At 32.5% G+C, this 19,732-nt stretch overlaps 2 protein-coding genes across 3 annotated transcripts in view; both read left to right on the plus strand.

The window, feature by feature from the left end:
• Positions 1-4,375: 4,375 nt before the first annotated feature.
• GCAT (catalase) lies at positions 4,376-10,184 on the plus strand (the record flags this gene model as incomplete). Its single annotated transcript, NM_001281169.1, is given in 8 exon segments — positions 4,376-4,414; positions 4,600-4,696; positions 7,106-7,383; positions 8,083-8,859; positions 8,957-9,046; positions 9,352-9,419; positions 9,528-9,621; positions 9,879-10,184. Coding segments are annotated over 8 exon segments (1,479 nt in total). The 3' UTR covers positions 9,939-10,184.
• A 1,532-nt stretch (positions 10,185-11,716) lies between these two features.
• The window catches only part of LOC100248745 (phosphoinositide phosphatase SAC6), a 39,254-nt gene continuing 31,238 nt past the window's right edge, over positions 11,717-19,732 (plus strand). Inside the window, exons 1-10 of one of the 2 annotated variants that reach the window (XM_059736509.1) lie at positions 11,734-11,879; positions 11,968-12,092; positions 13,407-13,571; positions 13,706-13,789; positions 14,144-14,271; positions 14,360-14,451; positions 18,927-18,984; positions 19,254-19,310; positions 19,419-19,452; positions 19,612-19,692. In XM_059736509.1, the coding sequence (XP_059592492.1) occupies positions 13,424-13,571; positions 13,706-13,789; positions 14,144-14,271; positions 14,360-14,451; positions 18,927-18,984; positions 19,254-19,310; positions 19,419-19,452; positions 19,612-19,692 (682 nt within the window). In that variant the 5' untranslated portion in view covers positions 11,734-11,879; positions 11,968-12,092; positions 13,407-13,423. Of the gene's footprint in view, positions 12,093-13,406; positions 13,572-13,705; positions 13,790-14,143; positions 14,272-14,359; positions 14,452-18,926; positions 18,985-19,253; positions 19,311-19,418; positions 19,453-19,611; positions 19,693-19,732 lie in introns of both variants that reach the window. The other variant, XM_059736508.1, reaches the window with a different exon arrangement.

Genomic DNA, 19,732 nt, shown 5'->3' on the forward strand with positions numbered 1-19,732 from the left:
GTATATATTTGTCAAAGTAGTATGTTAGTATAATATCAAATTCAACTTTGTTATTTACTAACTATCAAATTCAACTTTATTATTATTATTTTTTTAATTTATATTCCATAATTATGATTTTAGCTTTAAATTTAAAACCACCATCAATTATAATTTTAAATTTAAAGATAAAATCACAATCATTAATTACGGTTTTTTACATTAAAAAAAGTCATTTGAATGAACATATGATTATAAAGACTAAATTGATAAATATTTTAAGAAGATATTTATTTTTAGTAATTTTTTTAAATAGTGTTTTTGAAGAAAAAAATAATAAAAGTATGTCAGTCTTCTAAAATATTTATCAATCTAATTTTTATCATGATATGCTCATTCAAATAATTTTTTTTTTAAAGTGTAACAAAACATAATCAGAGATTGTGGATTTAACTTTCAATTTAAAATCATAAATATTAATAGTGGTTTTTGAAATCATTATTGGTGATAGTGGCTTTAAATTTAAAGGTAAAATTATAGTTAATAATTATGATTTTAAAATAAAAATGAAAAGAATAATAAAGTTCAAACTTAATGTTATAACAACCCATCAAAAGAATAATAAAGTTCAAACTTAATGTGGTACAAACACACTATTTTCACAAATATTTTGAATATAACTCTGGATTGAGATTTTTTTCTTTAAAAAAAGGTTATCTCCCATTCAAAGTAGTGTTTATGAAAAAAATAAAAAATAAAAATATTTATCAATCTAGCATTTTTCATCGAATATTCGTTCACGTGTTTTTTTTTTTCCTTTTTTTAGTATATAAAGTCAGAGATGGTGACTGTGATTAATAATTGTGGTTTTAATAAAAAACCACAGTGGATAAGTTTTAAATTTAAAATTATTTTAAAAAGAAAAAAGAAAAAAGAATAATAAAATTGAATTTAATATTTTACACATATTTTCAACGTTTGAGATTTTTTTTTTTTTGAAAAAGACTACTTGGAGAGGAAACTCTTCCATCCAAGCATTATTGATCCAGAGCCAGAGGAAGCCCGCCCCTGTCATCATCACTTAAGCATTATTGATCCACTAGAAGTCCGGCCCCGGCATCATCCAAGAATTATTGATCCACAGGAAGCCCGGCCCCTCACCCCACCAAAAACCTTTCCAATTGGTTCACACTGGCCAAGGGGTGTCGTTATGTCGCATTTTCTGGCACTACGTCACTTTCTGTCCAGTCTTTCTTTTTTTGTTTTTTATTATTATTATTTTCAAAGTAACCTTATCCCCTATGCTTCCGAGGATATTTCTATTTCAACTTTTCAACCCATTGAAATTGAAAGGACGGAATAATCTCGAGATTCCACTCTCATGATTTTTTTTTTTCCAATTACTACTCATAACACACGTATTTTACCTTCCTAAACTATCCTCTCTCGTTCCTTTCCTCCTCTCTCTCCTCTCCCCAACCTCATGCCCAATTACACCTTCTTTTTTTTTTTTTTTTTCCAACCCCCAACCCATATTTTAATATTCTTTTTCTTTTATTTTTATCTTTCTTTTCATCTTAAAAAAAATCATAATTTAATAAATATTATAAACAAATAAAAAAATTAAAATTTTATAATTATTATAAGCAAAAATTTATGTCATGAAGAATTTTATAATTATTATAAACGAAAAGTAATTTAGTAACTATTATAAAAAATAAAATAAAAAATCTATTTTTATAATTATTATAAACAAAAAATTTAGCCCAAGCCTCTTGTCGCCGCCACCTCCCAGGACATCAAAGCCCCACCCATGTCGCGGGTTTTTTTTTTTTATAAATATATATATTTTTTTATAAAAAAATAAAAGTTATAAATCTTACTTGAAAATTGTTATCAAATGATTAAGTTTCATCATTCATTGTATTTCGTATGTGATTCACATACCTTAACCAACTAAAATTTAGGTTTAATACGTTGAGAGGAGGTTAGAGAGAGTTATTTATTAAAAATGGTATATATAGAAAAAATATGACAAAAATGTGTTACATTTAGCAAAATGGATGTTGCGAATAATAACTTTCTTTTTTTTAGAGTAACTTATTTATAATATAAATATTTTTTATTATTTAAAATATTTATAAAGATATTTAAAAAACAAATTATTTTCACAACAAAAATAAAGCCACTTTAGTTAAATTATGATAAAAAAAAATAAAATAAGAACGTTTTAATCTAATTATGATAAAAAATATTAAATATTAGATTTTTAAAATTGGGTTTTCAATACTTTTTAATTGAATAACCTTTTCTAATTTAGTGCTTTTTTTTGTAATGGATGATTCTCTTCTCATGAGAAATTTATGTAACAAGGAAAAAATATTTTTTTAAAAACCACAATCTAAAATGAAAAAAACGTAATTAAAGATGTGAGAAGTATAGCAATTAAGAGTGAAATTAATTTAAGATAATAATTATTCATTAAATTTTTATAATATTATAATGAAAATAAATTTTAGGTTAATAAGTAAATTATCATTATTATATTAATTTAGGTAGTGACTTGATTGTCAACTTAAACTTATAGTTAAATATATTTGATAAAATAATTTAATGGTTAAAGTAAAAAATAACTTTAAGTAATAAATAAAAATAATATTAACTTATTTTTAAATTTTTATTTTTATTTTACCCCTTTTACTCATGTTCACTCAAATTATCTTCACTATTATTTATTATTTTATAACCTTCACTCTTACTTAACCTTCTTTACCTTAATTATAATTTATAAATATAAATATACGAATCCGATAATATAAAATAAATTTTAAGTCATTTTTTTCAAACAAACTTTGTTATATTTATATAAATATATATATATTGTTGGTTAAAAATAAAGTGTAAGAAGAGTTACACTTTTGAAAATAACTTTTGGAAAATAAAGTGTAAGAAGAGTTACACTTTTAATGTGTGAATTAAACACATGATTAAGTTTTGAAATGTTACAAAACTTGAAAAGTTGAGGAAAACAATGAGTCTTCTCATCTTTGTAACTTTATAAACTTAAGAGGTTAAGTGTAAAAGAGTTACACATTTGAGATTAAATCATGTTTAATGTGTGAATTAAACATATGATTTAATTTTGAATGTTACAAAGATGAAGAGGTTGAGAAAGACAATGAGTCTTCTCATCTTTGTAACTTTATAAACTTAAGAGGTTAAGTGTAAGAGAGTTACACATTTGAAATTAAATCATGTTTAATGTGTGAATTAAACATATGATTTAATTTTGAATGTTACAAAGATGAAGAGATTGAGGAAGACAATGAGTTTTTTCTCATCCTTGTAACCTTTTTTCAACCCTAAGAGTGCTATATATGACTTTTCTTCTTTTTGAAATCTTATGCAGAAAAGTGAAAAGGCTTGATCAATCCCAAGACTATTTCCTTTTAGTTCCCAAAAAGATTTCTAGAGGTGGGAGAAAATAGAGTCTTTGGACAAAGTTCCAAGAACTTGTTTGAACCTTTCTTGTGTTCTTCTTGTTCTTGTTCTTATTTTGTATCTTTGAGAGTTTTATTGTATCAAAGTGAGTGTATGAGAGTGTTTCCTTTCTCCATTGTATCCAAATTTTCTCAACAAACTTAATACTTAAAAGTAAAAAATTAAGTAATAAGTTTTAAGTTAATAATTTAAATATAATTAATCTTAAAGTCACGTAAGGAATAATAAGTATTAAATTTTACAAAATCATCTCAAACATATCTTATTCTATATTTGGTTGATAACAAAATATTATAAATCATAATAAATAAGAGATATTTAGATTAATCTTAATTTTTAATTTTTTTTATGTTACTTATTTTACAAAATAAAAGAATAAAATTGGAATTAAAAAGAAGAAATAAGTATTTATAAAATATATCGTAAAATAATACTAATAAATGTATTATTTAATATATAAAAATTACTTTTATATATTAAACCACATAATTTAAATATTTTAATTATGAATCCTATTAAATTAAAAGAAATTTTATATATTTTTTAGTAGTAAGACATTAAAAATAATATACATTTTATTTTATAAATCAAATATAAGTGATTATAAATTTATAATACATATCATGTGTATACATTTTCTACGTAAAGATAACGATGAGTCCCATCATATTTCATCGTTTAGCATCTAGTGGCTAACGTGGAGATCTTATCATATCCCATTGCGTTGAATTGTGTCTGCTAGAGAGAGCCTTAAAATAGATAGATATTTTAAAATAATGTTTCGTGTTGGCCACGCGTATCCACACGAGTCGTCCACACGCGTCTCTCCAGTGAAAAATGGAAATAAATAGACGAGGGGAGTGAGCTCTCTGCTCATCCGATTTTCAGAGACCCTGCCTCATCAACGCAGCTGATCACAATGGATCCTTACAAGGTACCCATCTGCTCTCATCTCTCTCCAACCTGTTTGCTTTTCATCCGATCTTTTTCTTTGGTTGCTGAGAAATCGGAGGAAAATGAAAGAAAAAGGAAACTTTGATGCTAGATTTTTCAGGCTTTTCTTTTTTTAAAGCACGCAGAATTCAAGCTGATTATATTTTCTTTCCTTATTTGGTGCAGTATCGTCCTTCAAGCGCCTATAATTCTCCTTACTTCACCACAAATGCTGGTGCGCCTGTTTACAACAATGACTCGTCGCTCACCGTTGGATCAAGAGGTATAGTTGTCCATAACTCTGTACATGTAGTTGTTGGTATTCCATAAATTTTGTGTACTTTTTTGGTTGATCTGGGTGGTACTTCACCGTCATGGATTCCTTCTCAAGATGCAGAGAACATTCCAGTACGTTCCTTTCTACAAGTTCATCTGGAGGCAAATAGCTTCCCACAATTAGAAGATTGAAATTTAGGCTATAGCTTTTCATTTACTGGCCCTATCTGGTTTCATGATCATCTGTGTATATGCATTTTGTCCACATCACCTGTTTGTACAGCATATATCACCTTCCTTTCTCGTTCCTTTGGATTTTTAGTTTAGATTATTTTTGAAGTTCTAACTCGGATGTCAATTTTACAAAAATGCATTTAATATATGAATCGATGGTCCGACCGCAGTTGGATCGGTATGGTGGTCGGACCGTAGTTGGATCGGTATGGTGTTCGGCCGCAGTTGGATCCATGCTGATGGTTCGATCTCAGTTGGATCCGTACTGGTGGTCTCGTAAATATATAATTTATATATTATTAAAATTAAAATATTTATAATTTTAAAAAAATATATATAAAGAAATTAAAAATCACTAATATTTTATTTTTTATTTTAATATTAATAAATTAAATAGATAGATGTATCAATATTTTAACATTTTATTAAATAAAACATATATAATATTTAAATCCAAATAAATTTATTGAAAGTTATTTAATTTTACTTCCTTTTTAGTTCTTTGGATTTTTAGTTTAGATTATTTTTGAAGTTCTAACTTGGATGCCAATTTTACAAAAAATGCATTTAAAATATGAATCGATGGTCCAATCGTAGTTGGATCAGTATCGGTGGTCTAATCGCATTTGGATCGATACCGATGGTCCGACCGCATTTAATGCGGTCTGTACTGATGGTCAAGCCGCATTTGGATCTATACTGATGGTCTGGCTTGGATTGGTACTGGTGGTCCACCTGCAGTTGGATTGGTGATGTTATAAATGTATAATTTATATATTATTAAAATTAAAATATTTATAAATTTTTTAAAATATATATAAAGAAATTAAAAATAACTAATATTTTATTTTTTATCTTTAATATTAATAAATCGAATAGATAGATGTTATAATATTTTACCATTTTATTAAATAAAACATATATGATATTTAAATGTGAAGAAATTTATTGAAAGTTATTAAATTTTACTTCCTTTCTAGTTCCTTTGGATTTTTAGTTTAGATCATTTTTGGATCAGTATTGGTGGTCTGATCGCATTTGGATCTGTATCGATGGTCCAGCCGCATTTGGATCTCTATCGATGGTCTGGCCGTAGTTGGATTGGTACTGATGGTCCACCTGCAGTTGGATCGGTGATGTCATAAATGTATAATTTATATATTATTAAAATTAAAATAATTATTAAAATTTTAAAATATATATAAAGAAATTAAAAATAACTAATATTTTATTTTTTTATCTTTAATATTAATAAATCGAATAGATAGATGTTATAATATTTTACCATTTTATTAAATAAAACATATATGATATTTAAATGTGAAGAAATTTATTGAAAGTTATTAAATTTTACTTCCTTTCTAGTTCCTTTGGATTTTTAGTTTAGATCATTTTTGAAGTTCTAGCTCGAATGTCAATTTTTCAAAAATGCATTTAAAACATGAATCGGTGGTCCAATCGCTGTTGGTATGGTGGTCCAACCGCTGTTGGATCGGTATGGTGGTCTAGCTGCAGTTGGATCGGAATGGTGGTCTAGTCGCAATTGGATTGGTATCGGTGGTCCACCCGTAGGTGGATCGATACCGATGGTCCACCCGTAGGTGGATCGATACCGATGGTCCACCCGTAGGTGGATCGGTACCGATGGTCCACCCGTAGTTGGATCGGTACCGGTGATCCACCCGCAGTTGGATCGGTGATGTTTTTAGATGGGCACAACAGAGTGGAATTAGGCTTGTGATTTAACCTCCAGGTTGTTTGTTCAAATCCTTATCTTGCATCCTTTTTCCACATGAATTTTTCTTCACTGTCCCATCAGTTTAGTCCCGCATCAAAATCTGATGGACATATTAGAGGCTTTATATTGTCAAATAATGGGGTCCCAGCTCATCCATAATGAGGCAAGAGGCCCAGCCCAATCATAGGCCTGTTTTATTAGGAAATTAAAGAGAATACCCAGGCTCAAACCGATAAGGTTCAATTGGTTCCCCGACTCAAAGGGCGAACTGGACTGGATTAGGCTCCTATTAGCGGTCCAACCTGTTGGACCGGCCCATCCGATTTGTTATAGAAAATTTCAATATATGATCAGAAATGCCCTTATTATAGAAAATTTCAATATATAATCAGAAATGCCATTTTTTAAGCACAAACTAAGAGTTTTGCACACTTTTTTTTACAGGACCAGTTCTTCTTGAGGATTATCATTTGGTGGAGAAGCTTGCAAATTTTCAAAGAGAACGCATTCCAGAACGTGTGGTCCATGCTAGAGGAGCTAGTGCTAAAGGGTTTTTTGAGGTCACTCACGATGTCTCTGACCTCACATGTGCTGATTTCCTTCGTGCCCCTGGAGTGCAGACTCCAGTTATTGTTAGGTTTTCCACTGTTATCCACGAGCGTGGCAGCCCTGAGACCATAAGGGACCCTCGAGGTTTTGCTGTGAAGTTCTATACTAGAGAGGTAACTGAACTAGCTTAATAAGTAATTCTTCTCTCATTAAGGAGTCTTTCCAGTTGGCTTTTCAAGTTTTTCAATTACAAATTCTCAAAAAGAGCTTCATTTTTCAATCACTCCATAAATTTTTAAGTGAGTCCTTGAAAACTCATTCCGTTACATAATTGCAACCTCAATGCTCAGACAAAGGTTTTATATTTGGAGGTTATTTATATAAACAGGGTGTTTTTTGCCAATTTATATGCATTAGACTGTTGTTTTTAAATTCTTGTGTTTATGGTTCCATGAAGGAAATGTGTGCTTGGAAGGCATGTCATTCTGCATTTTTACAGTATGCGTCCTCAGGTCTCATGTCTGTTGCTGAAGAGAACTTTGTAACCAATGTCCATGTTGTTTGATGATATCTTAGTTGTACTCTTTGTACATGTTGGTTGTGTGTTTTCTCAAAGAGAGAGGGAGAGAGAAGATACTCTAATTGATGCATGCCACTATGGACTGGTAGAGACTGAACTTTGTGTGTGTATTTTCATATAGGCAAGCTGTATGCATGGAATCTGTTCTTCTTTTGTTTGAGTTATTTGAAAGATGGAATTGTGTATTTCTTAATGAGGTTTCCATCATAAAAATCTGAGTAGTTAATTATTTGATGCATTTGAAAGGAAATAACTTACTAATTTGCTCAATCTTAAACCTTGTTGGCATCAGGGCAATTTTGATATGGTGGGAAACAATTTCCCAGTCTTCTTTATTCGTGATGCAATGAAGTTCCCTGATGTGATCCATGCTTTTAAACCCAATCCGAAGTCCCATATCCAGGAGTATTGGAGAGTTGTTGACTTCTTGTCCTACCATCCAGAAAGCTTGAGCACATTTGCCTTCCTCTTCGATGATGTGGGTGTCCCACAGGACTATAGGCACATGGAAGGCTTTGGTGTTCACACCTTCACTCTAATCAACAAGGCTGGGAAGGCAAATTATGTGAAGTTCCACTGGAAACCCACGTGTGGAGTCAAGTGTTTGTTGGAGGATGAAGCCATAAGAGTAGGAGGAACTAACCACAGTCATGCTACTCAGGATCTCTATGACTCGATCAAGGCTGGAAACTATCCTGAGTGGAAGCTTTTCATCCAGACGATGGATCCTGAACATGAAGACAAGTTTGACTTTGATCCACTTGATGTTACCAAGACTTGGCCTGAGGATATCTTGCCCTTGCAGCCAGTGGGCCGGTTGGTATTAAACAAGAATATAGATAATTTCTTTGCTGAGAATGAGATGCTTGCCTTCAACCCAGCTCTTGTTGTACCTGGTATATATTACACAAATGATAAAATGCTCCAAGGTAGAATCTTTGCCTATTCTGATACTCAGAGGCACCGCCTTGGACCGAACTATCTGCAGCTTCCAGTAAATGCACCCAAGTGTGCTTTTCACAACAATCACCATGACGGTTCCATGAATTTCATGCACAGGGATGAGGAGGTTCTCTCTCTCTCTCTCTCTCTCTTTCTCTCTCTGAAGGTGGCGGACTATTTTATGTTGCCTGTGGGTTATTTTTCTGATGAATGGTGTTTCTTAGGTCGACTACTTCCCTTCAAGGTTTGATCCTGTTCGTCATGCGGAGACATTCCCTATTCCTTCTACTATTTGCCATGGCAAGCGTGAGAAGGTTTGCTTTTTCTGCATTATCTTCCATATTTGAAGCTGGCTTAGAAGTTGAACTAGAAAAGGAGTCCACTTGGATTCCAATTGAGTTGCAGTATCCTACCAGTTTGCCTGAATGGTCATGATTTTTCTTGGACCAAATTGATTCAAATGCTGGTTTCTTTTCATTCTAAATGTTCAGTCTCTGAACCAGTGGTGTCTGGATCTTTTTGTTCTTTAGATGATTGGAGCAGTTTAACTTGTGCTTATGAACAAGTTAAATTTATTATGATGATGGCCATGCGCTAATATTTGTTTTCAACATCACAGGTCGTCATTGAGAAGGAGAACAATTTCAAGCAGCCTGGTGAGAGATACCGTTCATTTGCACCGGACAGGTATATCCTTGGTTTTCAAATTTACTTGAATTTTACGACGGAGCATCTTTTTAACTAGTTCTCCTTTAATACAATTTGTTTTGTTTCTTATTTTTATCTTCCTTTTAGGCAAGAGCGTTTCATCAACAGATGGGTTGAGACCTTGTCTGATCCAAGGGTCACCTATGAGATCCGCAGTATCTGGATTTCATATTGGTCTCAGGTGGAACTCCAATCCTTCTGTGTAGATACTGATTAATTTTCTACTGTACAAAACTTGTATATGCTGCACAACCATAAGTCATTTCATACTTTAAATCTTGATTTGGCATCTTAATCATCCGCAGTTATGATATTACACTCGTAGGTTTATAGTCCTTGTGTCACACCAACCATTAAATGCAGATGGAGTAGAGCCATTTAACATGAATGTAGGTAATATTAATGCATTTTGTGTTTGGATTGTTGGGATGGGTACAGGCTGACAGGTCTCTGGGTCAGAAGCTTGCTTCTCGTCTTAATGTCAAGCCTAAGTATTGAAGGCGAAACCTTGAGAAGAAGCTGCAGCAAGCAAGGGTGTTCATCAGTCAAAATATGACGTTAGTTTCTTTGTACTATAAAATAATGTGCGAGTCAAGAAATCTGAAGGTCCTCTATAATAAGTGTAATATTTTGACTGATGTCTAAGTATGACGTGTTGTAAAATAATGTACGAGCCAGACAAATCCTACGGTTGAAGGCGCTGTACAATATGTGTAATGGCATGCAATTTTATTTGTCACGACATGACAATTTCTTCTTCTTTTCTTCTTTTATTTTTGATATGCTAATGCGACATCCTTGTTGGGAAAATTACACTTTTAATCCTTGCATCACCCTGGCTTTCACAACAAGCTGGCAAGCACATGAAGCCCCTGTTGCTTGACATCATGGCCCCAGATCCAGTTGGCATTGAACATTTCTGCATGTAGCGTGCTTGAGAACATGCGTTCCACCTCTCTGTTTGCCAACATCTTTCATCGGAAGGTTCCCAAAGCAATCACCTTTTGACATTTCCTCATCTCATTACTCAAAATATTTCCTTTTATAAAGAACGACAGGAGGGGGGGATAATGCTTTACACGACTTCATATACGCCAACTATATGCCTTGTGACTTGTGAGTGACATGGTTTATTTCTTTTATGGAATACCTTCGCCTTTTTTGTCAAAGATCTCAATTTTTAAAGGTTATGATTGATATTTATATTTGATTTTAGAATTACTATTAAAAGGGCTCTTAAAGCCCATTTGACAGTAATTTTAGAAAACACTTCAAATATTTTTAACATTTGAAAAATTTTATCATTCAAATATTAAAAATATTATAAATTTTTTCTAAAATTACTACTAAATATACACTTAGTCAAAGTCATATTTTTTTAAAATGATAATATTGGTACCACGAAAGTTCTATTAAATATACAAAATTCCTGGCTTTTACAAAACATAAAATTTTCATGCCATTCATATTAAGTCATAAATTTTTTAAATAAAATTAAGCCATATTTGATTGTTCATAGAATAAAATATAAAATATTACATTTTATCCTATGTTTGATTGATGATGCGATATGATAGGTTATCATGTTAACTTATTCTATCCAATCTCTAATCAAATATAATAAGTGGTGAAATATATTATTCATTTTTTTTATTCCTTTTATATGAGATATGTAAATAGAATATGCATATCTCATGTATTATAAATTTATTATTTATTTATTTATATAATCATTTTACAAGATAATTTTTTTTTATAAATTAAATTTATGGTTAAAAATGAAAAACTAAAAAAATATTTATAAAATAATGATAATATATAATATATAAATTATTTTTATATATTAAATAATAAAAATATAAAAAATTTTATTTATAAAATTTAAATATTTTAATTGCTAATATCGTTAAACATAAACTAAAATTTTATTTTAAATATTGAAAATAATATGTATTTTCATATTATTTTTTTATTCGTTTCATAAATAAAATATAATATTCGATTATATTATCTTAAAATATTATTTTCATAAGACATGTATATTGAAAAATATCATATCCCATTCAAACCATATATTGAAATATATATATATATATTTTTATCAAATTGGATATGATATCATAAGATATACATATCATATCCTATTTTATCTTGCCAGCTAAACAAACGTTACTTTTATAAACATATAACTTTACTCTCAATAAAATTGAAAGTTTTGAACACAATTTAACACTAGCATCATAAAAGCAAAAAAATCCCCAAATTAATTACAAAGAATGCATTTAGTTTACGGGCCCAAGAAGGCTATATATGAGGATGTGAGCAGGGTTGATGAAGGGGTAACATGTAAAACAAGAAGCAGAACACCACAAAATCTGCTTGGCTTTGGACAGGGAGTCCGGGACACGAGTGATCCGGTATTCGGTTAGGGAGAAAACAGTTAATATCTCCGCCCAAAAATTGCGTGATCTAAAGAAACATAACGGGAGCAATATTGGCTACTGACCTGGTTCACTTCCCTAATCAGGAGCCTCCCAATCGCGCCCTTGGTTTCCAGTTTCCCTCGCCACGACAAAAGCTTTCTGTCAAGCCTCTCTGCGGTTCATTACTTCTGGATCTCACACTTCGCCTTCCGCTGAGATCTCTGGTCAGGTAACTCTTCCGCCTCCTTTTGCTTCTTCCTCTATCGTTTTCCTTTGGTTCCCCAGAAAATGCTGGAAAACTGATTGAATCTTAGTTTTTCCATTCTTGGAGATCTAACGAATGTTTCCGCTCAATTAAGCGTATTACTACTAGTTTGACTTTAGTCCAAAAAGTTTTTAAGTTTCCTGGACTAGAACAGCATGAAACGCTGAATTTAAGGTTTTGTATTTTTCTTTTTCCTTGAGTTTATCGGGAACCAAACAGAGATTTTTTTTTTTTAAATTTTAAATTTTATTTATTTTTATGTTGTTGTTTTTGTGAAATATCAAAGATAAAATGTCATCATTCTTCTTTGTGTAATGCTTAGGTAGACAGTTGAATGCGTATTGGGCGTACGTGAAACGAAGATAATCTGAGACTGTAAATATGTCTAAAAAGACAAAACTTTGGACAGCTATCCGAATCTGGAATTATAAACTAGGCTGTATTGATAGATATGATACATTTCCTTTCCATTTTTATTTAGTATCTGGTTCGGAATTCAAAGGCCTGTATAGAATTGATTTGCCTAGTAGGATTGGTGTACGTGGCACCTAGTAATGGGGATAAAGGTTTTGTTGAGTCGAGTGATTAATAATCTATTCTTGTAATCTATATCTGATATTTATACCAATTTTCCTTCCACTCAATCATTTTTCCATAAACTAATTATGGAAATTATTTTTAGTTTTTATTCTTTAATTGTAACACAAGTCACTAATTTAAGAACAACTGAAAGTTAGAAGCAATGAAATGTACACCAGGGAGATCAATTACCAGATTTATTTTCTGTAAGTTATTTTCACTCAGAAATGTCTTAAATGGAGCTTTTACAAAGCCCTTCTGATATAAAACATTTTTTTAAACAAATTAATGTTTTGGAAGATAGTATGTGTGTGTTTTTTTTAATAAAAAATTTATACCTAAGAAATAGATTTTTATTAAGAAAAAAATGCATCAGAATGCTGAGGATTCTTCCAAGGATTTAAGAAGAAAAAGAAAATGCCAGAAAACAAATATCAAGGGGGATTCATATATTCATCCATCTATGCATCAGGATTAGTTTCTTACTAGGGCTGAATATGTGACGACTACCTTCCACTTTTTCATTTTTTGCTCAGAGTCTCTAGTCTTATTTGATTATTTCTTTTAATTAGTTAGTTGTATTCACATATTAAATTCTCCGTGTTTAATTTTTTCGTGTGCTTGAGTCATTGTCTTCTCCTACTGTCTTCTTAAAATAATCGATCTGAATACTGTGGTTATTATGTTTGTGGTTCTCAGTGATTTGGATTCCAATTATGATGGTGAAGGCTGATTCTGAACAAAAGCTCTATACAAGGATGCGGCTTTGGGAATTTCCAGACCAGTACATTGTTGAGCCCACTAATGGCTCTTCTGGTTCCTGTTTGGCAATCAGTAGAGAGGATGGGTCAATGAAACTGATTGGTTGGATGCCTTATTTAACTATTTGTTTGACATGCTTTTATCTTGTATATTACGAATTTGGTTTCTATATCATTGTTCTTTTGTTGACTTGGTAAATTTTTTATTTTTAATTGATGTGTTTTTTCTTCTTATAGACGAGCTTCAGCAATCCAACTCTGTTCAGGTTCCTAAAATTAGGACAATTTTTGGTGTAATTGGGATGCTAAAGCTCTTGGCAGGCAAGATCGTCTTTTACTAAACACCTAAAACTTTGTTGCACTTTTATGATATTTATAAATTACAACTGCAATGCTGATGCCTTATTCTCTATGCTTTTATGGTGCCATGAGGTCATATGTTATATGCATTTAGTAAATGGAGATAAATTGTAGACAACAGTTTTTAGGAAATTTTTTGTGCTGAGAGTCAGATTTTCCACAATATTTATATGCTATACTTTATTAGTTATTACATGTTATGCGAGCATTTTTTGTTCCAAGGCTGAGCTACAGTTCCATAATTCTTTTCATCACTGGCTTTGCAGTTTGTCCATGTACATGAATTGATTTCTTTACATTCTTGCATGCTTTTAGGATCATATTTATTAGTTATAACAGAACGTGAATGTGTTGGGTCTTACTTGGGGCATCCTATCTTCAAAGTTTCATCCCTGAAGGTTCTTCCATGTGATCATTCTCTCAAAAATTCCACTGCAGAACAGGTAAACCTTCTATGGGTGTATTTTTGTTTCTTACCTACAGCAGTTCTTGCTGTTTTGAACTTTTTATTTTCTTTTACCAATTTGGCAGAAAAAGATGGAGGGTGAGTTTTCTGGCCTTATAAATGTAGCAGAGAGGGCTTCTGGTCTGTTTTTTTCGTATGACACAAATTTAACTCTGAGGTGACTTATTTATCCCAGCTCAATAGCATTTTCTTCTTTGTATGTATGTGTTTGTGTGTCCTGCTTGCATGCATGTGTGTTGTCAACATGCTTCCTGAGTCCCGACCAAGGTGGCTGGTAGCTGGTTGCCTGGGTCTAGCACTTTGGTGATTGACTGATCTTAAAGGGTCTACATTGTTCTTTGGTACATATAGTTCACTAAAGCTTTAGATTACTTTCTTATCGCCCTTCTATCATGATTGAACGTCTTGTAAGGTATTAAGTAGTGTAAGCCTTGAAATTGACCAAAACCAGAACCAGAGCCTGAAAGCCTTATCACAGCTCTTTGGAGTCTGGTTTATGGATCAAATTATGATCCATCAAGGTTTGAGTTTATTAGAGACTGGCACTCAGCCTCAAGTTATCCCTCTATGAATCGATGCTTAATTTTAGGATGCTATTTGGTGGCAGGAGAGGAGCCTGACCATTCTTCAGATGCCAGTTGGTGTTGGGACAGGAGCTTTCCAATAACCAGTTGGTAGATAGGTAAACCTACTGTTAAGGTTATAAGCCTTGAACAGTTGAGACTGTCCTTGGAAAGCAGTAGTGGAGAATTTGAATTGTTGAGACTATTCTTGGAAAGCAGTGTGGAAAATTTGAATAATGCTTTTTAAAGTAGCAAGTGATCACCCAACCAGGTGGTTGCTTGTGCTTTCCTGAAGTACCTAGTCAATCATCTGCTTCACTTAGGTGGTCTAGTGATTGTCTGTACTGTAGTAGGCTAACCTAACTTCATCTTGTTAGAGGTTAGTCTAACCTAGGGTTGGCAATCTGTCTTCATGGGTTGTGTTCTTATCATGTTGAAGCACGAGTATATAAAATGGGTTAATCCCAGCAAGACATCAGTCACAATCATGTTGAAAATGCAAACCCAAACCTGATCTGTTTATTAAATAGGTAACATGAACACAACCCTTGTAACTTGTCTAGTAATTAAGATATCAAATTTCGTTAAAAAATCAATCTTAAATTTTTATCAAATGATCTTTACTTTTCTTTCCCACATTTTCTCAACATCCAAACACAACATGTTCCAAACATTTTCAAGAACCATAAAGAAATGTCCTTGCATTTTGTTATCATCTAGATATAGTTGAAACATGAAAAAAAAGGAAACTATGCATTCTCAGTAATTAAACATGGTTTAAACATTTTCAAGAACAATGAAAACATTTTTATCCTTTTTCCTATTTTATCAATAATGAAAAAATAACTTTCATCGTATCTTGGCAACCAAACATGGACAAAAAAGAGACATCCTAATGGATTTGACAATAAGTTTTTGTTTTCCATTTTCAGCATGTTTACATTCAAGAACAACAAAAAACTATTTAAATCTAGGTTATTTTCCTTTTTTTTTGGCATTCCTCTTTATAATATTCTCTTTTTTATCCATAAAAAAATATTAATAAAGTGCCAAAAAGGGCAAACCAAAGTACACATGATGTATACAATGGTCGCCAAAAGACCAAAAAAAAAAAAAAAAAAAAAACAAGAGAAAACAATAAACTACTCCCTCCCTCAATGATAACCTAACCAATCAATGAAGTCGAATAAGGACATTGGTCTTTCAATTATATACAACTTGGTCCAAGACAACAAGTTACAAAGAAACAAGTTTTTGAGACTTTGGTCAGGAAACTCCTTGTCATCAAAAGATCTTCTATTTTGCTTCTTCCAAATTGTCAAAAAGAGGCACAAAGGGTTTGTACCCCACACTTTTTTCTGTTTTCTTTCAACAAAGGAGCCTTACCAGCCTAACATAGTCTCTTATACAAAGGAAGGTACTAAAAAAACGCCACAAAGGGAAAAGAAAAGCTGCCATGAAATCCTCACCTTGTTGCAATGTAGCAGAATGTGGTCAATTGACTCCTCTTGGATATGTCAAAGGAAACATCTATTAGTCAATGACCACTCTTTCCTTTGAAGTTGATCTAGAGTCAAAGATTTTCCCTAAGACGCCTCCCAAACAAAAAAACTCGCCTTAGGTGGAATCCACACATTCCCAACAACTCTTACCGGAAAAGGTATCGATCTTCTAAGCTCTAGAATAAAGAGACTTAACAGAGAAGGTTCCAACCTTTCGTCTTCAACCAAATCACCTTATCCTCTCATTCCCTATTCACCACCTTATCTTGCAGCCTCATCAAGAAAAACACCCCTCAACCTTAATCTCTCAATCATTAAGACACCTAGAGAATCTAGGAGTCCAAATACCTTTTCACCTGATTGAATCCACAAGTCCACCACCCATACCTCTTTTGAGCTAGTTATGGAAAATAAGGAAGGAAAAAAAAAAACTCTAAAAGGCTCATCTCTACACCAAATATCCTTTCAAAACTTTACCTTTCTCCCATTACCCATAGAGAATGAGACTCTACTATTGATGATCTCCCTCAATCTCTGTATGGCCTTTCGTAACCTAACCTCATACACATCTCTCACTTCCTTAGAAGACTACCGTTCTTCAACCTCCCTATATTTACCATAGACAACCTGCCTTAGAAAACCCCCATTTCTGTTGCAAAGCACTAGTTCCATTTCAAAGTAGGGCCTTGTTGAGTGAGGAGAGACGCCTAACTCCTAGTCCCCCCTTTCTCTTATCTAAACAAATTGTAGCATAGTTCACTAAATGCGACTTTCTCTCTAAAGACCCACCACCCCATAGGAAGTCCCTTTAAATTTGCTCTAACCTCAAATTCACTATCCCTGACATCCAAAACAATGACATGAAGTAGATAGACAAGCTATTTAAAGCGCTCCGAATCAAAGTAAGTCTACCCCTTTTGGAAATATATTATTTTTTCCACATTGCCAATCTTTTACTAAACCTCTTTTCCACTTGTCCTAAGCCACCAAAGAGTTAAGAGAGGCACTTAAAGGAAGCTCCAAATAAGTGGTTGGAAGCTAACCCACTTTTCAAATTTTCCAAGTTCTCCACCTCACCTAGTTTATTTTCTCATAAAACAAATAAAATAAAAATAAAATTAAAAGCAATGTTCATAGCTTCAAAATTGTGATTCCAAATCACAAATCCCTGAGGATTCAAAGATATAGAGAGAGGGAAGAGTTTTCAGTTTTCCATATTGCCTTTTAAGCTGACAAATATTAGGAGATCTTGGAGAGATGTGGGATGTGGAACGAAAAATTAATGGAGATAAAGGATTCTTGAGAGAAGAACACAATGATTTGGGTGAAGAAGAGCTGTTTGGGCATGAAATACTATAAGATGGTTAGGATTTTCTTTTCTCTAGAAAAGTACTTTTTAGCTCGATGTTTTAAATCATTTCACTTATTTAATTTGTTTGTTTTATATCTAAAATTTGTAAAAATATTTGAAATTATATGGATAAATGGGTAGTATTGGTCTTGGGTCATAAATGTGTCAGGTTAATATGGTAAGTAAAGGGGTTAGTTAGGCTGAAGCCCTTAACCCAAACATGATACATTTCAACCCAGCATGATACTTACTAAGCAGATTATTTTGATCAGTACCAAGCAGATTATGCATCTTATATAATTATGACACAACCATAATTATGATACAGTGTTATGGGAATTATTATTTGCTCTTTTTGGTGTTACTTAGGTCCTGCCTTATTCGGTTAGAGATACCTTTAGTGGGTGGAGTGGCTTTAATATGGGCAAGAAGCGCAGAAAGGTGTGGAAGGCAACCCCTTTGTGTATCTTTTGGGCGGTGTGGAAGGAAAGAAATAGGATCGCTTTTGATAATGAGGAGCTATCGATGAATAGGTTGAAAAATTCTTTTGTTTGTAATCTTTGGGTGTGGTCTAAATCAGTTGTAAATGAAGGTCCGCTCTCTTTACTCGGTTTTTTTGATTGGCTAGGTGCTAGGTGAGGGCTGGTATTGTATTTTCGTTTTCTTTTTGTGCCCTTGGGCGCCTCTTGTATACCCCCTGTATGCTTTTGGGCTTGCTTTATGGGGCTCCTTGCTAATATATGCTTATTGTGTGTTTGCCAATAAAAAAAAAATAATTATGACACAACCATGATCACAATCAACCTAAACCTATTAATTTTGTGTCATGTTTGAGTCATTTGAAAATCATGTCAAATATTGCTACCTCTAGGACCCTAACTGCAAAAATGACTCTAAAACCTTGTGAAGAGAGATGAACTCATGATTACCTCATTGCTCCCTCAAGTTTGATCAGACAAGTAGTGCAGAAGGTTGAACCTGATAATTAGCAGTAAAAAAGATAACCTTTCATCTTCTTTTTTAAGTTTCAATTGAATCTTGAATTTCTGAAATTGATGCATTACAAATGGCTGGAGTTAAACTCAAGGAAAACACTTAGATACTTTTGACATGTAATATTTATATAATTGCAGCATTTTTATCAATTTCCTCCGGTTCTTTTGACATTCATGGTGAAATATCTTTATTGATACCTTGTGATGCTTCCGCTTTCCAGTGCACAACGATTGCATGATTTGGGTGATGAGTCCAAGCTACTTCCTCTTTGGAGACAGGTAAGCCCTTTTTGATGAAGCAGCAGATAAGTTTCTAACTAAACTTGTCTTTTTACCAAGAAAAATGGGTTCTGAATTGGAGCTAACTTTATTTCTGCTGTTTGTCGCCGCATTTATGTACAACTGATGGTTTCAAACTTTATGTTCATATTAGTCATTCCTCATAGATGTTCCCTAGCTGTTATGATTTCCAAGTTGGGTTATTTTGCTTTCTTTTATTTATTTGTTTTGGTTTATGTCATCATGTATTTGAAATGTTGTTTTCACAGGCAGACCCTAGATTTCTCTGGAACAACTATATGTTGGAAGTTCTCATCGATAACAAGGTCTTTTTGTTGCTAACATTGTACTTTTGTTACATGCTCTGTTTTCTTCATTGCTTTCTGTTTGCAACTTACTGACTTCTGAACATCTTTATTGTCTCATATCTGCAGCTTGATCCATACTTGCTTCCTGTCATCCAAGGGAATATCCTTATCTCAGTTATTTTTAGCTTTTGGTAGCGGTTGCAGAATAGCAACCGTTTAGAAATTAGCTGATTTGCATAAAAAATTTTCTGCTTTAGTTCTATGGTACTTGGTATGTTATATGTCATTCTGTTTGGAGTTAACCTTAACTGGACCTCAGGTTTTCAGTACTTTCAAGCAGCCATTGGAAAAGATATTATTGATGTTACCTTGATTGCACGAAGATGCACTAGGAGAACTGGTATGCAAAACTCTTAACTATCCCTATGATTTTTTTATTT

This window comes from Vitis vinifera, chromosome 4, assembly GCF_030704535.1.
Source record: "Vitis vinifera cultivar Pinot Noir 40024 chromosome 4, ASM3070453v1".
Taxonomy (NCBI): domain Eukaryota; kingdom Viridiplantae; phylum Streptophyta; class Magnoliopsida; order Vitales; family Vitaceae; genus Vitis; species Vitis vinifera.